At 34.1% G+C, this 22,771-nt stretch overlaps 1 protein-coding gene across 4 annotated transcripts in view; it reads left to right on the plus strand.

The window, feature by feature from the left end:
• LOC139690237 (uncharacterized) overlaps nucleotides 1–21,190 on the plus strand; it is a 60,003-nt gene extending 38,813 nt beyond the window's left edge. For 2 of the 4 annotated variants that reach the window (XM_071587561.1, XM_071587560.1), the window contains 2 exons: nucleotides 6,421–6,609; nucleotides 19,145–21,190. In XM_071587561.1, the coding sequence (XP_071443662.1) occupies nucleotides 6,421–6,609; nucleotides 19,145–20,173 (1,218 nt within the window). In that variant the 3' untranslated portion in view covers nucleotides 20,174–21,190. The remainder of the gene's footprint in view (nucleotides 1–6,420; nucleotides 6,610–19,144) is intronic. The other 2 variants (XM_071587562.1, XM_071587563.1) reach the window with 2 other exon arrangements.
• Nucleotides 21,191–22,771: the final 1,581 nt, after the last annotated feature.

The following is a 22,771-nucleotide window of genomic DNA, read 5'->3' on the forward strand; positions in this document are numbered from 1 at the left end:
CAAACAAAAAACTTACAGCCAAAGGAGATGGGTATTTTGCAAGCCTGAAGGAATCTAATTTTCGAGATAGGATCAAGACATTGGAACATCACTATACTAAAAGCATTAGTGTACAGAGAGACCACATTGAAAAATAAAAAAATTTCACTAAGGTAAGTCGTTTATATCTATTCCATTCCGAGGTTTTTTCAAATTACCTCCGTATCACATGGAAACAGTTTGAAATAAATTATTATTACTTCATATAAGTACAGTTTAGTGGACATAAAAAATTGTTTAGCAATAATTTTCTGTTTTCTCTCGTTATGATTTCAGTTAGTGTAATAAAAATTGATCCATAGTGACGGCTAGTCCGATAGTCTATTATTATTTAATTTTTGCTGCCGATTCGTTTCCTAGAGTTATTTTGAAGATAAATATTCCCTTAGCCTCAAACATGCTTAAATCCTATAATCGTTTTCTTTTTCAACGATATTTTCCAATCCCCAAGCATACTTGTTAGCTTGATTGCGAGAAAGAGAGAATTAAGGGAATTGAAATCAAATTAGGCCTTGGGAGTAGATCGAATCCCTGCTAAATTGCTTAATGGTTTAGAAAAAACAAATGGAAGGGTTTTATAAGCTAATTCGTAGCATTCACATGGATGGAATGTGGCTGGAACGTTTAACTAGATTAATCATAGTTCCCAAAATAAAAAAAGGAAACGACACTGTATGTGAGGACTCTAAGACTAATAAGTTTAACTTTGCTTGCAGGTGAAGTGGTACTTAGGATCTTCAAATGGAAGATGGAGAGGAGGGCTAACGATTACTTAGGGGGTGATTAGTTTGGGTTCAGGAAGTGGAGAAGCAGTATAAACAAAACAAGGGTTGTGTAGTTTACGTGGAGAGGTAAGGCTAAGTTAAATGTTACAATAGGAGGGAGAAAATTAGAACAGGTGAAACAGTGTACCTATCTTGGAACTGTTTTGAATCAGTAAAAACATTTATATGGGGTATGGTACGGCACGGGAACGTGTTCGTTGATGCGAGATGATAGGTGTATATTTGAGGCTTCTTAAATGTGGGTGTGGAGAACGTTGGAAGAGGTGAAATGGACGGAAAGAAAAACCAACACAGAAGTATTCCGCATGGTGTGGGAGAAGAGGAGATTATTGGCATAAATCCAAAGGTGGGAAAAAATGGAAGCAGAAAATTTTCACTCGCGATGAAATGATGAAGACTTTCATATAAAGGGGAGCGTTGGGAAGGCGAGGTAGAAGGAGGAAAATGAAAAGCATATTGGACAGAATTAAGGGAGATAAAGGTATTCGGAATTGAAGAAGAATGTTGTGTTAAGAAGATGTGGGGTGCTAGATCGTATCTTTTTTTATAGGAGCTGGGAGGTGTGGCGTTGATCAGTCTGTGTTCAATCTTTAAGCGTCGGTTTTGGATAAATACCAATTATTCATAAAACTACATGGTTTTATGACTACCACCCAATTTTATTTTCCATTTGTGACACAGTTTATAATTATTTTTATAAATAATAAATGGAGGCTTCTCTTTGCAGTTTGTTTTCATACGATGAACTTTCGAGACAAAATTTCGTAAAAATTAACATGGGCGTATTCAATTAGATGGCGTTTCATTTGAAATACCCAATAACAATGTATTGGATACACTTCAAAAATTATTCATTTACACCCATCTACTACTGCGGGACTAGAGGACAAACAAATTCGTGACATTCTATTGGCCATTCTATAATCCCACACTATTTCGCTGAACAAACATTTATTTCAAAAGGGTGATATAAAAATGCTTCAGATTAATTCATAAATATTTTCATTATTTTTTTAAATTTAATATACATATAAACAAATAAGTGAACCTTCCACTTAATTTTACGTATAAAAAAGTTTTATTAGCTTCAAAGGTTGCCGCTCTGTGTTAAAGATACCTACGATTGGCACACATTGTTACACAATACTAATAAAAAACAATGCATGCATGTAATGGCCTCGCACTCTACGTGATAGCTATTCCGTTGGTTTGCAAAGCAAAAATAAAATATTAATCTAGGTTAATCAATTACAAATCTAGATTCCCATCGACTGCATATCGATACCAAAAATGAAAGCACTGCAAGTTCAGACACTATATGTTATGGACATTTTCCCATTTACTAAGATCAACTGTTCTTTAAATTATTATAAAAATGTTAAGAAATGTAAAATTTATTAATTGCCAAAATTACCGGTATTAATCAACATCTCAGTGCTTAATTGTTAAGAGAAGTAAATATTTTATAAACCTTTCAGAGTGAACATGTTAATAATCTTACTGCAGCTTTGTCTCGACTATTCTTTGATTTCTTCGTAAGAGTTTTCATACAGGGTAAATCCAGCGATTGAATCCATGCTTATAAATTATATGAATTTTTTAAAGATATTTGGAAAAGCATCCCCGCTATCACCTATTACATTAAGAAAAGTTCGAACTTTGAGTTCTTCCCTTTAATTTTGGTCAACCGTGGTTTTTTAAGCTTTAAATCATGAATGAAAGGATCAATCTGAATCATGAAAGAATTTGTCAGTAATAACAGAGATAAAAACTCTTACAATTTTCCACTTAATTAGGATGTTATGGGGAAAACTGCAAGAGTTTTCGTCTCTGACATTATGGAACGGTGCCACCACATCATACCTGAATCTGTAATTTATGTTGAATCTTGTTGAGTCATGTTGAAGTATTCAGGATATGGGTTCCTATAATTTTATATCGCTATGTTAAGTAATTTGTGTGGAAAATGGTGACCTTCGAAATCAATTTATGAACTACCTTAACACTATTTGATTCCATTAGAAGTTAACTTACTTCTGATCCTATACGCATTGACAAAAAATGTGCTATAATCGATCGAATTCCCTATGGAAAATGATCCCATATCATCTGTCACAGGGAAGTGGAAATAAATAGACGCATATTACTTATTACTTTAGAAATACGCTGCATCCATCAGGTTCATTTCCGTTTAACGGTGATGCTTTAATAATTTCAAGTATAGCCAGGAAAGCTAGATCCTAGATGTAAACGCCATGGTAAAGACAAACCATTTCGAAAAATTTGTAAAAATTCACATTCTTCCTCAATTAAAAGGTCCAGATTCACTGGAGATGAATCTCAATTTTTACGCCGTTGTTTTAATTACAATATTTTAGCGCGTATTTTCTTACCATTGCTAAAGATGTTCGTAAGGGAGAATTTTAGGGCTATCAATTACACTGATTTTTAAATAGGTAAACCAAACAAATAAAGTATTCAACTAGAGAATATTTCTGCTATAATAATAATAACGGTATAAGAACGGGCACTATAGGATCTTTATTTAAGTAAATGATAAGTAATTATGACAACTACATTTATTACCGTACGAAAAATCAGGAATTTTTGGCAACAAATTGTTTTTTGAACATTTAACTAAGAATATCTAAAGGAATGCGTTCGAAACTTTCTACCGTATTTTCAGTTATATAAAAAAATATTTTATATTGCCGTAGGCCATGCTTCCTAACTATACAACAGTTTGACTGCGTAAAAGTTTTTACATTCAGAAAACTGACTACATACACGTACACTTTTACATGACAATAAATGATTTAAATCAAAACATAAAACTGTTAGAATTATTAAAGCGAATGAGGTATTGTTTTTTGATTCTTGGAAAGGTAAGGAGGTATAGAAATAAATGTCCTAAACATTTATTATTTTCGGCATCTATTCTTGTTTCCTCATAAGGAGATATTCTTTCACTTATACGTCTCACGGAAAATTTGAATACACCAGATAATTTGGGATTCCTGAAATATTTCGTAATAAGATTTTAAAACAATGAATCTGATGAATAATTGAGTATGCTCTACCCTATCTAAGAATGTGGAAATGAATCCCTATATAGAAAGTTGTCTTGAGAAGGAATAAAAGAAATATTAGTACTAGGATAAATTGAATTGAATAAATTATATTTCACCAGTGAACTTCGCAGCGTACTCATTTTGTGAAAGAAATGAATCTTCATGAAATTTTGTGTAACCTCTTCAAAAATACATAAATTCCATGCATGAATTCTTTGAGAAGACCAACGCAGGTTAAATAAATCGGTTAGCCACCGATACGGAAACGGAAATCAGATCAGTTAGCAGCATTTAAATTTATTAATTTAAAAATTTTTTCCTCGGGTATTCATTGTTGGGTCAAAGGAATTTTTTTATTGGAGGTATCATAATATCTTTATTAAACTCGTGACTTCAAGCGATCTCAAAACACGATAAATCATCACTATAAGGCCTTCGACCCAAAAATAACGGAGTGGCCTTTGGTGAGCCCTTCCATAGCCTTTTATGACCGTGCCCTTATTTCGAAAGTCTCCCTGAAATGCCACTGTATAGATGGGAAAATGCCGTTCTAAACGGAAATGGAGGTATATCCTGAGGTATATGCATTAAAAACTACTTTAATGTCACGGGTGTTGCATATGTGTAAGGATGTAGCTGTGATGCTGAAATCGCTTTCGTCAATAGTGCGATCCTACGACACCAAACCTTGAATAAAATAAATTAAAAACCTACGAATAATAATTTTCAATAAACTATATAAATAAAAGTAGTAGTATCTACTAATGACTTTCTTGTTCCCAAGAATAATAATCATTATTACAATGAGAGCCAGCTAATATTTAACGATAATTAACTATAAACTTCACTGATCTTCAAACTAGTAATACAGGTGGACGCAATAATAACATCTATTCTATATTAAATAGCCTAGGCCCTTTATTTCAACGGCGTTATTAAGAGAATTATCATAGTCTTCTCCATAATTTGTAATTTTATCAACATAATTAGACAAATTAATCGAAGGAATTCGTCCAATTATGTAACTACGAATTGAACGGCTGAAGTATAATTGGAGCTGAATGAAGGGTGCAAATGTAAAAAATGATTCGCCATAATTACGTCGGTGAAATATATTTAAAGAGTACGAAGATACTCGAGGTGATGATTGTAGATCTAAAATTAATGCTGAGATCTAAGGACGAATATGAATATTTCATGCGTTTTCAAGAGTTAGCAAATAATAAATTAAGTCATTAAACCACGTCATTTTTTGTTTAAAAAATATGAGCTAGTGATATACTTGGGATAACCAGTCATATCGGGCTTGTATAAGTGTCATCAATTATGTTTTCCATCTAACTGAAAGCGGACAGAAGACAGGGCATGCTTTAAATTACCATAAACACAGTAATCAATCCGAAGGTCGATTTGGTAGGTGATGATAGAGTCCACCCAGTACTAGGCCCGACGGCATGTAAAATTCACGGATCAGGGTAGGGGGGCCAGTGCCTTCCCCTGTGCCGGTTACAGTTTCCCAGGAAGAACTGATACTCGACAAATCAAATAGCTTGGGCGAAGCTCGTACACTATACCCCTGGCTTACCGCGACCCACGTAGTGCTAAGAGATAGTAGATCTCTTAGCACTACCGCATGCTGCGTGCCTTATTTTCCTTTAACGTTTTGAAAAGAAATTTTCAGTAAATATCAATTATTTCATTTTATTTCTGTAATCGCCAAAAGTATTTATTAAACATTTGTCCGATTTATTAATATAAACAAAACAACCACGATAAATAAGGTACATTTCATTTGTAGATTAAAGTTTATACCGATAAATCATTATAATTCGATAAAACTTGGAAAACTATTTTAGCTTCATAACACCGAGTACCTACACACTATAACTATATTTGAAATACAACACCTACATTTACTCCTTACTAAACGCATAATAACAGACAGATAGGCACTGAGAAATAATTTAAGTTGAACGTAAATAATTCAATTTCAATGCGGAAATGAATAGAGTACTAAGTAAACATTTCAGAATTTATTTATGAACACATGTCTGGTTTTAAATTAATTGCCTTTTTAATTTTTACTTAGTATTTTTTTTATTTCCTTATTAAGATCGAATTTCACAAACTTAAGACTTCTACGGTCGAATTTAGTAAAAATTGAAAATAAATAAATATATATATATATATATTTATGATTTGGCCATTTCAGGTTATAGAGATATTTTGAAGCATTAGAAAAGTCAAGGCTAGAATTTAGATTAGATCCAATAGATGTAATTTGTCCCATTCAATGTGACACTGCCCATCTGCTCGCCTCGTAATTCATAACTAAGAGAAAAGTTGATGCCACATGTCAAATTATTAAATAGAAATTCTCCTTATGCCAACGCCCATGATTAGCTTGAAAATATTTTTTACACTTCCCCTATAATTCTACACGTGGTCGGTCTTTCATTCAAAGATTAACATTTCCTGCGCGCGGGATGCGGTTTTCGAAGGCGGATCACTGCAATATCATTTAGTTTCCACAGGGCAAGGCAGCATGGCAGGAGCAAAGAGGGGCCGCGGCAGTAGCCCAGGGGCTGGGGCCGAGTGCCGTCGCCCGGAGGCAGAGCAGCCTCCAGCAGCCGAGGCCGTCACTCACGGAAGCGGCGGCCAGCCACAGATGCAAAGCTTCCGAGGCGCACCGCCGGTGGATGAAGAGAAACCGGGTGAGGCGGAAGGCCCGAGGGAAAGGCCAGAGAGAGTGGAAGAGCCTGTGGAGCGGGCACCACTGACTCACCCAACCCACCTACTCTTGTTCCCCTTCTCGGGATGGACTAAAATACGTCCTCACAGTACCCCCTCCCGCCTCATTTTCATGCTACACCTCCTTGCCGAGTGGGGAAATGTATTTTCGCAACTTCCCTACTGCTTTTATACATCCTATCACTCCAAAGTTTTGTTTAGCCAAATCATAATGCAAAAATTAAAGCCACAAGCATTTGGTACCGTCGAAAAACGAGTGTATATGTGATACATTGGAATTAATTATTAATGGCTCTGATTTTTTTCTCTGGCGCCCTTGTTTCTTATTTTTTCATGTTCTAATCGTAATATTAATGAGGACACAAGCATCGACTGTTGCAAAACTTCAGATTTGTAAGCTACCGATGAAATGTGGAATCCCTTGTAATCAATATTGTTACAATAATGCAATCTTTCATAAAAAACAAAATTAAGTAATGCACTACAGTTTTAAAAGTCAAGATATCCATGAAATATTAATATAAAATTAACTATCGTCTCTGCTAAAAGGATTAAATGGTTGAATGTCCCTAATTGTTTTCCCATTTTTCATTCACAGTTGAAAAATAACTGGTTACTAGGTATTATTCCCCAAATTTATCTCACAAATTTCCATAGAGAATATAAACGAAGTATACATGAAGATTTACTAAATATTTCAAAGGTTAAATGAAGTTAAACATGATGTCTCTGATAGGATACAAAAATTAGTCATTATCTCTAGCAAATTAGTTTTTTTAACTGTCATTAATATCGTTTGCTAAACTACATAAAAATTGGTTGGTTCCAGTCATTTTAGTATTGCTGAGATTGTTGCACACTTAAACCCATTCAAACAACATAAACTAACAGAGTTTGTTACAACCCTTACATAGCATCAAACTTCACACACTGCTTTACACTTTCAGAAGCTTTATAAAAACACTCACAGGAACATTATATTGGAGCTGATCTCCACTTTAAATATTTTTACCCTACAAATAATTTCACTGCTTATGGAATGATTTCATTAAAATAGACTTTTAATGTCATTGATTGAGCTGAAACTTCATTCAATGTAATGGGAATGAGGAGGATTTACCAGTAATAATGTCAGTTGTATTGACTTAATAAGTCAATTTGCTAGAGAGACAAAATGCAAGGCAAATATGTCTTTCAAAACATGTAACATTAGCAAAAATTGATATTGTCTCCAAGATCATAGCTTCGCTAACTTAGAAATTTATTACCTCATTTTCAACTGAATTATTATTCAGAAGCATTGTTTAAAAACGGTTTTCTGTAGTTATTGAATATTTTAATACAATATCCACAACCAACAATTAAATACTGATTAATAAGGCTTGACATATCCACAAATACTGCTTTAAACACTGTATTTAGTCTATAACCACTCATTTACGAGTGTATACATCACATACTTTATTGATAACTTAAGACTGCCAAACTGTTGTGATGAGGCATGCATAATTTTACAATTTGAGTGGGAATTTTTTTTATCGTGTCTGTCAAGACACATCTCATATGGCACCTGCTCAGGTGACACAGAATCCAATAAATTTTTATTTTGAAATTAAAGTCACTTTCACCTTTGCATCAAAATTTTAAGCATTACATTATAACAAATGCTGAAGTACAGGTTTATTTATTAAGCATAGGCTTTTGGAAAATGTTTTGTAACCAGCACATGGCCCATAATACCAGGGTTAGTTAAGTGGGTGCTACCCCCAAAGTCACAGGGTTTGACTCCCACATTGAGTATAGGTGCTATGAACTCTAATGACCCATTTGCCCTTGAGATAACTGACAACAAGCCAGGAGTGGCTCGTCAGGATCCCAGGAGCAAATGGGCCACCCGATATGTCTGAAGATCACAAAAAACTCTTTTGGTTGCTCTGTAGCAGAAAAAATAAGCTATGAAAATAATAGTAAATAAAACTACAAGATATAATGTAATAGAATTTGTAATAGATGTATGAGTATAGTAACAATATAGATGAGTGTGAGCACAAAACAATAGCATTAAAGCAGATGGTTGACTATTTGGTGTTTGTAAGCCATAAAATGACTGCAGAAAATAGAATTGGCTTAAAAAGCTTTTTAATTAAAAGGCATGATATTTTATTTGTTAAACATTTTTATTTTTGGACTATCAAAAACTATGCTGTATTTTATTGACCATCTTTCATCTCTCTATGGTTCAATGCTAAAAATACCCACACCATAAAAAATTGTACTCAAAATATGTTTGTATTAAATTTATCATGAGGTATATCTCTTAAATAGCACCTGTAACTTAACAGTAAATTTATGTAAATAGCCTTCCATTTTCAATGGTAGTCTTTACACAAATACGGCAGCATATCATTAGATTTGTCTAAACTAAATATGCTAGTTATTTTCAACAGATCCATTCACTTGGTAGCATTTATGGTTTGCCATTTCATGGCATCCTTTGAATTGTACTGTTTCCCTAATACTTGATCTGCCATTAGCTTTACAAAACATACTATTGTTAATTTAGCAATACCCTTTAATTTCATAGATTATAGATACTGATATTATATATATATATATATATATATATATATATATATATATATATATATATATATATATATATATATATATATATATATATATTCATTCACATGGAAATAGATATAAGGAAAAGGCATAGGAACACATATAAAGGGCAAACACAGGAAAGGTGGGGAGGGCGGAATCGAGCAGATCACAAGCGGAAAAATATTTCCTTGACCGGGACTTGAACACCGGATCTATCAACTTCTGGCAAGTCAAAATATCTGTCTGTCTATCCATGTAAATAAATATTTGTTTGCCATATGGTAGGATTTTGTGTTTGAATGTGCATAGATATATTGAAGAAAATAGACAATGTATTTTCTCCATATCTGGAAGAAAAGTCTCATGGATGTGAATAATAATTTAAACAAAGAAGTAATATAGTGCTAGCAAACAAGAATTAATACAAATGAAACTCACACGTATTCTGTTTTTGGTGGCTAACAACCCTCCTCTGGGGCAAGAAGGAATTGAGGAGAAGGTTTCAAGAGAAGAGGAAGAGGACACTGGAGGAAAGGGGAAGGCAGGGAAAGGTTTGGGAAAGGTAGGTTTGGAAGTGTGGAATTGATATGGAAGCTTTTAGGAATGGAGGGGGAATGAAAACATCTCGAAATTGGGGTAATTATTGTCTGATATTCATCCCTGGCTCAGTCCAGGAATCAAGGAGCCAGATATATGGCTGTTGTATTGATTTGAATTTGAAAGGAGGGTGGGAGGGACGCTAGAAGTAAGGCACTACAGCATTTACTAAAGGGATTGTTATGTTTTGAGGTGTGCTTTGGGATTGGAAGAATTCTTGCATGAGGCACGGTTGCTTTGATCCTAATATTTAAGGGTGTGGTACACTGTCTAATATAGAAGGCACGGCATAGTTGGCACTTCAGAAGGTTAACTACATTACTGGAGGTGCTCAAGGAGTAGAGGATTGGTAGGAAAGAGTTAAAATGGATTCTGGTTTAGAAAATAAGACATGTTTTCCATCTTGGTTATTTCAGGGCGTAAGAGTGGCTTTCGCATAGGACAGGGATTTAATGAGTTAGTTGGTTGATATAAGGACATCTGATAAGTTAGCAGGACATTTGAAAGTAATGGTGGGACATTTTGAAAAAAGATTGGTGATGGAGTTCTGGTTCTTGTGGATAGGGTTGAGGTTTTTTAGAATGGATCTCAGAGATTCTTTAGTGTCTGTTTTCTAGCAGCCCTCTGGCCCTCCAAATAAACTCAAATCAATAGAACAGGCATAAATCTAGCTCCTTGATTCCTGGAATGAGCCAGGGATCAATATTAGACACTACTGGGTGCGGCACTTAAATCCGGACAAATTTCAATTTGAATTTCTTGCCATATCGTGGTTCCACTGGATCTCGCAATGGCTTTCTTGAAAGTTATAGGTATCTAGTAAACAATCATAACCTCAAAATAGCCTAGACGTTATGTACAAGTGCGGAGTACAATCGAAGAGCCACTATTATAAAAAGTTTTTGCTCTGGGCATTATATTTGGAAATAGTTTGATTCTTCTGGTACCCCAGATCAACTGTTTACAATATTATGGCTCAGCATATGGCTTCCGAGAAGTCTGGGCAAGGTTTCACTGACCCAGCCAGGAAATCTTATTTGAGGAAGCACGTGCTTATCTGGATTTAAGTACCGTACCTTGTAATTACCCCAATTTCCAGATATTTGCATTCCCCTCCACTCCCAAAACCTTCCATATTCATCCCACACTTCCAAACCTACCCCTCTTAACTCTTCCCCTCCCAAACGTTTACCCACCTTCCCCTTTCTTCCAACATCCTCTCCTCTTGAAGCCTTCTCCTCAGTTCCTTCATTCCCCAGAGGAAGTTGGTTTGGCTACCAAGAATTCAGAATATGTGTGAGTTTCATTTGCATGTGTTACTCCATGGTTTTGTTCAATATCACTATCTTCTTTCTCCATTTAAATTATTATTCACATCCGGAAGACTAATCTTAAAGATGTAAGAAAGGTTATAAGGCACCAAATCATGACATCACATCGATTGTAGGAAGCACAAAAATGCTTAGAAACATAAATATTTTTACAACAGCAATTTAAAATAAATTTGCTTTAACTTGGCCAAATTTACTTTCTGAGCATAATTAGGTAATTTCAAATTATATTGCCTGATTTTAAGGTTATTACTGCTGATTTTCCCATATTTCTTTTCCCCCTCAAGTCTGTTGTCATCATGCATTACATTAAAGACCTTAACTGACAATCAACTAAATAAAATGACATCATTAGTCATAAGAATATTAAAAAATACAACCACTCTCCGCACAAGGTAATTTTCATGTTTGAAAAAATTTTGTGTAAGCTGATCACTGGTATGTAATGCACCTAATTAATTGTAGAGTATTGAGAATTGTGGTCATATTGCTCATAATTAACAGTGAATAATCTTCTATTGACAAGCAGATGCACAAAAGAGCATCTATCTCAAATTGGACTCCTAAATTTGATGCATAATAGAGTTCCAAATACCCTAAAATATTTCCATTGACATATGAACGACCTCAGCTTTAAAGAATTTTAAAATCTACAATTGTAAGAATACTGTCCGATGCAGAATATTTTTACTAGATTTTTTAAATGAGATATAAATAATACTTAAATCACAATTACTTGAAACCAGCCCTGAAAACAGAGCATCCCCTTAACATTAGAAAACACTTGCTAATTATTACACTATTTATAAATGAAATGTCACAGTTGAAGAACCTGCAGATAACTAATTCTATGTTTTTCAAACCGAAGTTCACAGAGCTTTCAAAGTAAAAGGTATAGAATGATATCCAAAAAGGCTAACCATTAAGTATTACAATAATCATGCTGCATGCCATCCAAAAATATTGACTAACAAATTGCAGTAAACATCTAGTATTAGTTGTATTGGTTGAAAATTCATAGCAATTAACTCTAAAACAAGCAATTTGGCATTACAATATGATCAATTAGTTTAATGTTTTCTTTTACAGTCTGATGAAGAGGTAAGTCAATAGATCTTTCAAACTGGAATGACTGTTAAAAAAACTGCTATGATATCACAATGCTGTGATATTTTTCAGCACATATGAAGCATATAAAATTAGGTTTAATTATGTAAGTTTAATGAATTTTCAAATAAGCTACTTTGACTGCACAAGACAATCAATATAAATAACACCAGCAGATATAATAAAAATTCCATCAGCTACAACTAAGATTTAAACTATATCCATTAGTAGGACCATGATTTGAATAAACTTTATGATATTTATGCCCCTCAACTTCAGAGTATAAGTCATATCAAACTTGAATATTTCCAGACTACTGCTCAATAAAGAAGAATGTATGAAAAAATGAATGTTTGCCATTATAAAATGTGGTTAAAATGTCATGTCAATTATTACCAAGTAACCAGATAGAAGTGAAAGATTTTATTAATTTAGGTTCAATTGGCAAGTAACAATTTGAGCTAGTCCATGTACTCACATATTTTGATGGCTGTGGGTTGAAATTCCAGCTAGGAAATGGATGTTTAGCAGTATTACTCATGAAAAGTGAGGAAAGTGAAGACGGTCTCTATTATCCAGTCATCTGAAAAGAAAGAATTTCTATTACCATCCAGTGGCTTATTATAGATTTAACTGATGATTTCAGAGATAGAATTTTTTAAAATTTTGCAATATGGCGCATTAAATAATACCATTTGCAACAACATAGAAAGCTTAGTATATAAAAAATAAATCAATAAATATTCTGAAGTTTAAAAGCAATAGTTTATAAACATAATTAATTATAGGTATCTATCAACCTATTCTACTACCTAGTGCTTTGGAAATTAGACCATAATGTAAAATACTAATGAATAACAAATTTGGGGATTTACATGGTATATCAACTATATAAAAAAGTTCATTCATGTGGCTTTACTAAATGTAGTTCATATTTAAAGTAAATAATAATTTCAGTGGACAAATAAAGTTTCTCTGTAAAATCTGCCTCTTAGAGCCTGTGAAAATAACTAATATTCACAGAAATGTCAATACAAAGTTATTATATCAAATGAAAATAGTTGCATAAAAATCACAATTTACATTGTTTACTGTCATAGTTCATGAAATTGGGTCATAGATAATTATTACAGTTATCGATGAATTCACTGTTTCATATACACCTTATTCACCAAGTGATACGTACGCTAGTGAGTGCTCTCAGTTATGTGTATGTTTGTGTGTCAATTTTATTGCTTAGAATCAACTAAATTCACATATTTTAATATGTCAAATTCTCTTAGTAGCATGCTACATACAAATTGCCTGCATGCGGTTGCTTGTCAAGCACACATAATTATTACACACAGGAATGAGAATATAGTTGTTAACAATTTCTGTTAGCAATACTGCTACTTGCAATTTAAACATATGATTAAAAGTCAGTGAATGTATAAAAAATATTGTTCTTCTGATTTCTGTCTCCAGTTCATTTATTGACACACTTTCAGTGAAAATTAGAAAACACTTCAGTAATTGAGTAATAGGTTGGAATGTTTTCTCCATTGAAATTATATTAAGCAGCAATATATTGTTTAACAGAAACTTGGAAGCATTATTTAATAATAAAAGTATTGCATTAACACGCATGAACTTAGACTTAGTGCTTGATGACATAGAGATAATTATATCTCAAGTTTAGACTTGTATAGAAATAGCAGATATTTCCATGATTATTAGATTAGATGCTACGAAGATATAGACCTTGCAAGACTGCAATATGTAAAATAAATGTGCTGAAGAGATTTGTAACATAAATATAGTTTCTTTAAATGCAAAAAAGTCAGTAATCTGCTGTTTTCTTAATTCACAACTCAAAAACTGCACAAAATACAATAGGAGATAAGTAAAATTTTGTATTGATACAAAGTTTAAATGACGGTTTATCTATGTTTTCTTTCACAGTTTACCTCAAGTAAAGGCAGTTCAATTTTATTCCCTTGAAAACTATTTTATAATTGGTTTGATTTTCAACTCAGGAACTTTTTCCTGCTTGGATTTTTCTTCCTTCCACCATTCCCACAAACTTGTGTTTGTCTTTTTGTGTGTTCCCTATCCTTTTCCTTAACCTATATCCTTGAAAATATGTTTTCTCCACAGATTTGATTTTTCATGTATGAATGTGGGTGTGACATAAAAATGGATACATTATTCAAACACAGAAAACTTATAAAAAGTACACTGGCACATTTATTATATTTTGGTGGTCATGCCACCATTATTAGTAGCTGATGAGTGTCATTCTCATGAGGAATTAGAGGGGAGAGAAAAGAAGAATGAATTTGAGTTAAGGTGAAGTGTGAGAGGGGACAAGGGTAAGGGGAAGAAGTTTGAAGAGAAAGGTGTGTAGAATTGAGAAGGGGGTATCAATGAATCATATTCAGGCCATGCAATACATCTGTTTTATGTAGCAACATATGAGCTATCACGTGAGTTCTCACCTAAATGTTATTGGCAAAGTTGAAGAGGATCTAGAACTAAGATATAAAAAAAATATCAAAAATCAATATGGTAAGTAAACTGTTTTGTGATAGGATAATTGTTAAAGATGGGAGATTTGGAAATGTAATGATTTTTCATTTGGATGGTGCATTTAGTGATGCAGGAGGGGCAGAAGTTACATGATAGCTAGTAGGTAACATTTATGGACATGGAGTGAGTTGAGAAAGAATGTTCAGTCTTGGAAATAAAGTGGTGGATTAAAAAGAGGAAAGCACTTGCAACTTGGGCAGTGACACAGAGAAGCAATGTGGGAATGGAGTGAATTTTGGATTTTGTGTGCATGGGGAAAGTATGTATTGGTTATACATAGATTTTTTTAAATTATTTGTAGGTTGATGGGTATCATAGAGAGCAGGGAGAGAATTATTTGTTGAGTATAGCTTCCATATATTCCTTTTTTAGGCCACCTTGGTATTAGATTATTGGTGCATTTCTGTAGGCAATATATATATATATATTACTGCAAACGCAGTGGCTACTTTGGCAAGAGTGGTGAAGGAGAGTTTGACATGGGTCTGGTGGCAGTAGCTGCAAGGAAGGTACTGCTTGTGGCTAGTGGGTTTAATGTATCCACCCTTAACTTTCCAGACATGGACATCAACTCCAAATATAACAAATTATGTACCTTCACCCACATTATGCCCAGCAACCACCAATTATACCTCCACTTCAATAGTAATCACTCCGAACAAATCAAATGTTTCATTCTTTTTTTCCTGCCCAACTGTTGTCACCATATTTGTGATGATTCCGCCTCCCTATTGAAATACACCACTAATCTACATGATTCCATAAAAATATGAATACCTGGAAGCTCTAATTACTAAAAAAATACCACCTTATGTTACACATATTGACACAAAAAGATCTGTAAATGAAATCTGAATATAACATAATGTACTCTACTGGTATACCCAAAATCGATAAAATTTTTTAAAAGCTTCATCCCATTCTGAGCAACTATGTGAGCACATCACCTCTCCTCAAAAAATGTCCCTCAGTCTCTTTGGAAATGACCCACAAACTTAAGTGACCCATGTCCATAAAACCCTTACTTACCTCACACTCACTCCCCTTGCACTTTTTACCCTTCCTTCAATTTTTACCCCATATTCACTCACTTCATAAGAACTGCGCTCTTCAGTTACTGATCAAGGCAGTAGAACTGCAGAAATATATAATATTTATGTGTGTGTCCTTTTTATTTGTTCTCCATGTTCAAGAAGTTATAGCCCAATTTATGCTTTTTATTGCCTCTCACAAACATTTTTCAAATGTATTGCATAAACACATACTTACTTATTAGGTTTGATCATACCACTGGGAATCTTGATAATACAGCATTTATCTACTTGAAAATAGTTGGTCAACAATTCCAATACTTTAAGTACTATATGTATGTATTTAGCCTGATCTTTAAAAAAAATTATTCCGAATAAATTTTCAGAGTGGTGAATTTCTTATCAGTCAATTCTCATGATTCAGTAGGTAATCTTAGGGCAACCTTTGCACGGAAATTATATGAAACCCTTCAGTAAATTTTCTGGACTGAAAACTGGAATGAATTATTATCAAAAAACAGTCAAAGATACAGCATAAAGAGCTATACTAAATATATCATGGTGTACAATCAATACTTTTAATTTGTTAAGACCACAATACAAACATTAAACTTCATTTGGTATAACAACACCATTTTGAATGTCTTACAGCAGATTTCACTAGAACAGTTCACTTTATATTAAAATAAATTCTGTACAGATAAATAGAGCCATTGAAATCAACAATGAAAATTTATATATAACTTACAATGAACCTCAGGATTTTTAGAATTAAATATAAATATAGGCGACTGAATTTGTTTGCTGCAGGAAGAGTTATATGTGTTTCCCACTTTTTTGGGCCTTGTCTTGACACACATTTAATAAGTAGGATAAATATGACAGGGTATATAAGGAATTCGATAGGAAGACCACCTTGTTTTCACAAAAATTTTCCCTTCCTAAATTTTTAGATAGAATGTTGTCCCATAAATGCTGAGCTTGTTAAAATTCTAGGGTGATATATATGCATTGATAGAGCACTCTTCACTTGATTCATCAAAAAGAGAACTCTGAAATAAATGAGAACCTTTTCCCCAACACATAACTTGGCAGCTCAAATGAAAGGAAAAGTAACAAATTCATGTCCAATTATGTGAAATCATAATTAAATCAAAAAAGTGTAATAAGAAAGTTTAACAGGGCTGCAGATTCACTCAGCATATTCATAAAATGTTGTGCTTATTGATTTCCCAAGTTTTCTATTAGCTAACAGAAAATCAATAATTTGTGATAAGATCTACAATGCAATGGTGACCACCAGTTCAAGTTTAAAGACAGCAATTTAAAATTAACCTATATTATATTCCATCTTGCATCATGGAATAAAGAAGCGAGTCCAACTTAAATGGTCGACCAGACACAAAGTTATTGGATAACATATAATATTTTATCTTGTTGAATTCTTCATTTGTAAATTCTGAAAATTATAGCACGGATTAGTATAGTTGTGCCATGATAATCACTGTTTCCAAATTCCTTCTCAGGCCATTTTAAAGCTACATTGTGCCAATCAATAACAATACTATCCCATCTATCTATGCTCCTTAAATTAGATATTTAAGGAATCTATGTCAATAGATTTTATAGAGAAACATTGAGGAGTGGATAACTGAAACAATCCTGAAAGCATTTCATCCACTATTTCTCCAACAAAATTTTGTTTCTCCGAGCAACACAGCATTTATTGAGTAAGAGGTACAGTTGCCAACCCTCTTCAGCTAATTCAGTGAATCATAACAGTTTACCTTACTTTATGTGAACTTTATAGCTCCCATGTTTCTCTTTCTCTCCTCATTATCATGGCCCAAAACTAGTAACTCTTTTTTTCATAGCACATAAAAACGATTTAATTGAATATTAAATTCTTCCATGCCAGTATGATAAAATTCATTCATGAAAAATTTGGCAAATTAAAAATTTTAAATTAAGGAAATACAAGTTTTGTAACTAGATTGTTATGTATATGAATCTCATTTAGCAAATCTGCAAAATGCACAATGAAATTACACAAAAATGTAATATCTTTCTGGTAAGGAAATGAAAAGAAAAGCATTTTTCAACTTTTTCTTACAATGCTCTTCCTTTATGATGGAGTTGATTTAGAGATGTGAAGGAGTTGTATTTTTTGCAGACAACTTATGGAATTTCAAGAAAAATCAATCATTTTCACATTTATAGATCACTTCCAACCAAATATTAGTGAACACCATTTATTTACTAGAGGAAATATTTTGGATAGCATAACCCACAAGTACATTGTTCCCAATGCACAAAAAAGTTTCAAATGGCATGCTGAGACTAGGATGATGAATATATCTTTCAGTTGATAGAGGTTGCAATCATCTTTTACTCCTGGTCAAACAGGGTAACTAAGGGGAGTTCAAGACTGGACAATGGCCCCCCTTAACATGTTGCATAAAGTCACAGGCTTACAATTAGTATTCAACGAGCTCTACCCTCACCTATCAAACCAACAGTGGTTTATGCCTTTGTGACACTCAAACTGCATTGAGCTGCCTTAATATTCCCAGCAGCAGTGGAAAAGGCATGCATACTCATAGTTGACACATAGTACCAATTCATTTAGTTGTCATGTCATTGCTGATGGAACGCCATGAATAAGTAGTTTCCCTTCATGTCCACACAAAATCAGTCTTTTAAGGAATATTTTACAAAATATTTTGTTAATTTGAAACATGATTGATGCACATTTATCCAGATGTTATAGTTCAAATATATTTTCCCTATCACTTTCAAACTTGATATAGCACAAAATCTGCAAAATAAGTGATAAATGTGCTATTCGCACACTGGTACTTTACAAATGCTCTATATGCCCCTGACTTTTCACTGATTGGGTATAGAATTGATTTTTGTTGATTCACCATATCAACTAAGAATACCTACATGAAACTGTATTTTTATTACTCTTAATATCACTAGTAATTTAAAACACTTTTATTCTTCCACACCTAAAGCATGAAAAGTTAGCACAAGCAAAAAATCACTGTTATTCGTAATATCATATTATTTTGAAAAGTTCCTAAAAAGCAGCACAAGTCTTAAAACAATAAATTAAATAATAAATAATCATGATGGGCAGCATGAAATGAAAACATTACCTGGTTAAAATACAAACTCAAAAACTGTAAGTTTTCAAACAAGTGAATAGTCTCCTTAAATAAGGAAAGGCTGCTCAATGTACTTTCCAGATCCGAGATGCTTCCTCTGGGGAATACAGCTATTATGGGGGCTTCCGGGCAGGTGGTGCAGCCTCTGCACTTCTCTACGTGGGACTTGGTACCGTGGCTGTGGGTCTAGTCATCTCTTTCGTCGGATTAGGCGAGAAGGGTTTCAAGACTCTCGAATTGCGTATGATTGGTCCCGGACTAATAGTGGGTGGTCTCCTCTTGTGCCTCTTAAGGGTATTCCTCTGTACCTGTTGCCCTCCCCCTTTACCCCCTCCTCAATGCTGCCTCCGCAGACACTTCCGCCTGTGGCGACAAAGAGCCACCTCCAGGCACCCACGCAATTCAGCCAAAGCAGAAAATGAAGACGAGGAGGCAGCAACGTCCCGTTGTGGTTTCGAAGAGGCCAGACTGCTAAAGGCGACGCGGAAGAAGGTCTCCCCAGAAGCACCCCCCACCACCACCACGTCTTCCTCGCAGGGTTTGTCCAGCAATGTGCCGGGTGTAAAACGAAAGCCAGTGGTGAGACACGGCCCACTCCCAGTTGCCCCTGTGGCCCTGCACACCGACCGTCGGGCAGTGGTGGCGGCCTCAGCTGTGGGCACAGGGGTGCCACCACAGCCAAGTGGTCGGACACAGTTACCAAACCAAGTGCCAGGGGGGGATAGTGATGAGGAGAGGAGGGTGGGAGAGGTGGGGAGGACTGGTGCCTCAAAGAAGAAAGCTGTCGGCTCGACCATGAGCCGGGGGCGGACGAATAAAGTGTGGAGCGAAGTGAGTGGTGGGAGCCCTGCAGAGGGCCGGTGGGTGGCCCCTGATGAATCGAGGTCAGGCAGGCTGCGGGACTCAAGGAGAGAGGCCGGGAGGGAAGGGGAGTGGACCGGGAGAGGGTTGGCCAACCCTGACCCAGAGGCCCATCGGGTGGAAGGTGGTGAACAACGCACTCAGCGGACTTCAGCTGGTGCATCAAGAAGTGTGCGAACACAGAGACAATCTTCCTTAAGAACTGATAATGAGTTGGTGCTCAGCCCGGCCTCTTTAGAGGGTCTCTGACCAACACCTTCATGAAAGCGTGTTCTCCAGAGTGTGCAAAAATCTTCCGAACTTGCACCATGACCACATGACCTTAAAGGGTTTGCAACCTTTTTCTATATAATCTGAGAATCAACGAAAAAAAATTTCGATTCTCATTAAATGTGAGACTTTTATTAAAACATAAGCAATTCTGTGAAATCATAGGCTTTTTTTTAATGAAGGATTTGGGAAGAAATATTGTTTAAATCTTGTTTGATAATAGGGTATTTGAATCAATTAGCTGTGAAAGAGCTTAATCTTGACATTTTTGCTGTGAATTGGAAGATATGAATGAGGAAGATAGTGTGGTTTTTATTCTGGTCTCTGGTAAAGGCTATAATTTCAGTAAGAGAACAATGTGTGCCTTCTGTGAGAATGAAAAACCTACTATATACAATTTCAGCATAAAATGACATTCCATACACCAGAAAAACTAGATCATTCATATTGCAAGATCATTTTCATATAAAGGGCAAGAATAACTACCGTAACTAAAATAAAACTTAAAATTCCTTTAAAGTTATGGGCAAGTGAAAGAGTAAATCCTTTTTTGTGGTCATTGAGGAATAATGAGGAAATAATGCAACAAAAATGACTTCAAAATGCTATCACCAAACTAAAATAAATGGAAATAAACAAAAATTCTTCATTCTATATAAATAAGGATTTGTTAACTTTAAGGGAAAGTGGGAAACATTCTAAACTTTGTCAAAAACAAGGCAAAGTTAGTTCTTTTATAAATGCATATATGTCAAATATATATGAGCTTTTGATGTATTGAGTCCATGCATAAAAGCCCAGCAAGAACAACAACTCTTGCAGGACCAAAAATTTTACATGTTAACAATGATTACTATTTTGAAAAGCTTAAAAAAAAACAAAATCAAAATATTTTCATGGACAGCTAGATAATTATGTATGCATATTATTTTATAGCCATGACATAATAACAAACTACATGATTAAATAATTCTCAAAATAAAAATATTCAATTTACCCTTTTCTTATTCATTTTATTACAATATTAACTATAATATATTTCTGAAACCAATGGACTGCCTAGTAAAATTTAGGAATTTTCTCAAGTTACGTTGTAGTAGTGCCTTTCATAAAATGAGATTTATTGAGATATTTTTTATGGACACAGATATAATTACAAATTTTGGCGTCTTTTACAAGCTTAGAATCAGGAAATAATCTCAAGACAATCTACAAGCAAGGGCACAGAAATGTCCTATTTTGTTTTAATCCATTGTGCTAAATTGGTTTAAAATTAAATAAAAAGTAATATAGTTTTTGGATGATAAATAAATGACCAATTAATTTATTTAAACAATAATTCATCAGCCCAAAAATAATTGTGATTAGTGATAGAAATATAATGTGCTAAATTATAGTATAGTTTTAAAGGAAATTGAAGGCATATGAAATATATCCCCAATGAGTTGATTCTCGTACTCCAATTCCATAATTCAGTTGCTCTATGTCCATGCAAATGAGCTTACTCCATAGGGAACATTTTTACATTTCATTGAAAATGTAAAAGTGTTATTTTAAAAAGAACTTACAAAATCAAATTCTGCTGGATCATTGATTTTATCCATAATTTTTATTTTAAAGTGTTTATAAGTATTTTTGTTATTTGGTCAGTCAATCAGATGAAAACTGTGAAAGTGCATAAGAGCCATTAATGTGATATCTGTTTCAGCTGCATGACCTACACTTTCATACATTCGGTCTACATGCTTCTCAGTCACATTAAGCAAATGATGGATTTGCTTGTGTAATGCCAGCGTGTGAAGAATGCATCCATATTTTATAAATAAAAGTATTTCAAAATTTTAATAATTGTAATATCTACACATCTATTCTTGATTGCCAATCTGAAGATAGAATTTTTATGGCTTTGTAAGAACTAGATTACATCTAGTGTAAAAACCCTTTCTAAATAAATACAGAGCAGATTTGTTCAGGTATGAAACCTGCTTTAAAATCTTTGCTTGAAATCAAATATATTCTTTAAAATAAATTAAAAGTGGTGCTTTAAGATGTACTCATTCATTAAATTGCCTGAAAACTAGTATCTTATAATAATACAACCACATGTAGTGCACAACTAACCCAATTGATCAATTAAGATAGTTGAAACTCATAAAACATCTTGGTATGTATGCAATGTCTAATGATTTTAATTCAAGGTAAAATCTTTTTGAAAATAGTCAGTATTAATGTAGATAATTACCAAAGTCCAATAAGAAAATTCAAACCAACACAGTCTGCCAACATTAAAATTAAGAAATGAGAAATATTCGATGGGGGAATAGGAAAGAAAACCTTTTACTGCTTGAGTGAAGCACTAGCAAGAAATAATGAGCTCTACGCTCTCTATTAAAATGATAAAGGGCCGATTCCATTCTCCCCACTGTATTCCCTTTTGAAATGACTTCTTCTCTAGTTTTAAAACATATTTCCATTGGACTAAGGTCCACCCCCCCCACCCAATTCCCCTTCATAATCCGTTACTTGGATACCTTTCACTTTTGCCCCCACCCCCTTCCCTTCTCCTTTACTAATTAC

Source organism: Hetaerina americana, unplaced genomic scaffold, assembly GCF_022747635.1.
Source record: "Hetaerina americana unplaced genomic scaffold, ioHetAmer1.1.p SCAF_3, whole genome shotgun sequence".
Classification (NCBI taxonomy): Eukaryota; Metazoa; Arthropoda; class Insecta; order Odonata; family Calopterygidae; genus Hetaerina; species Hetaerina americana.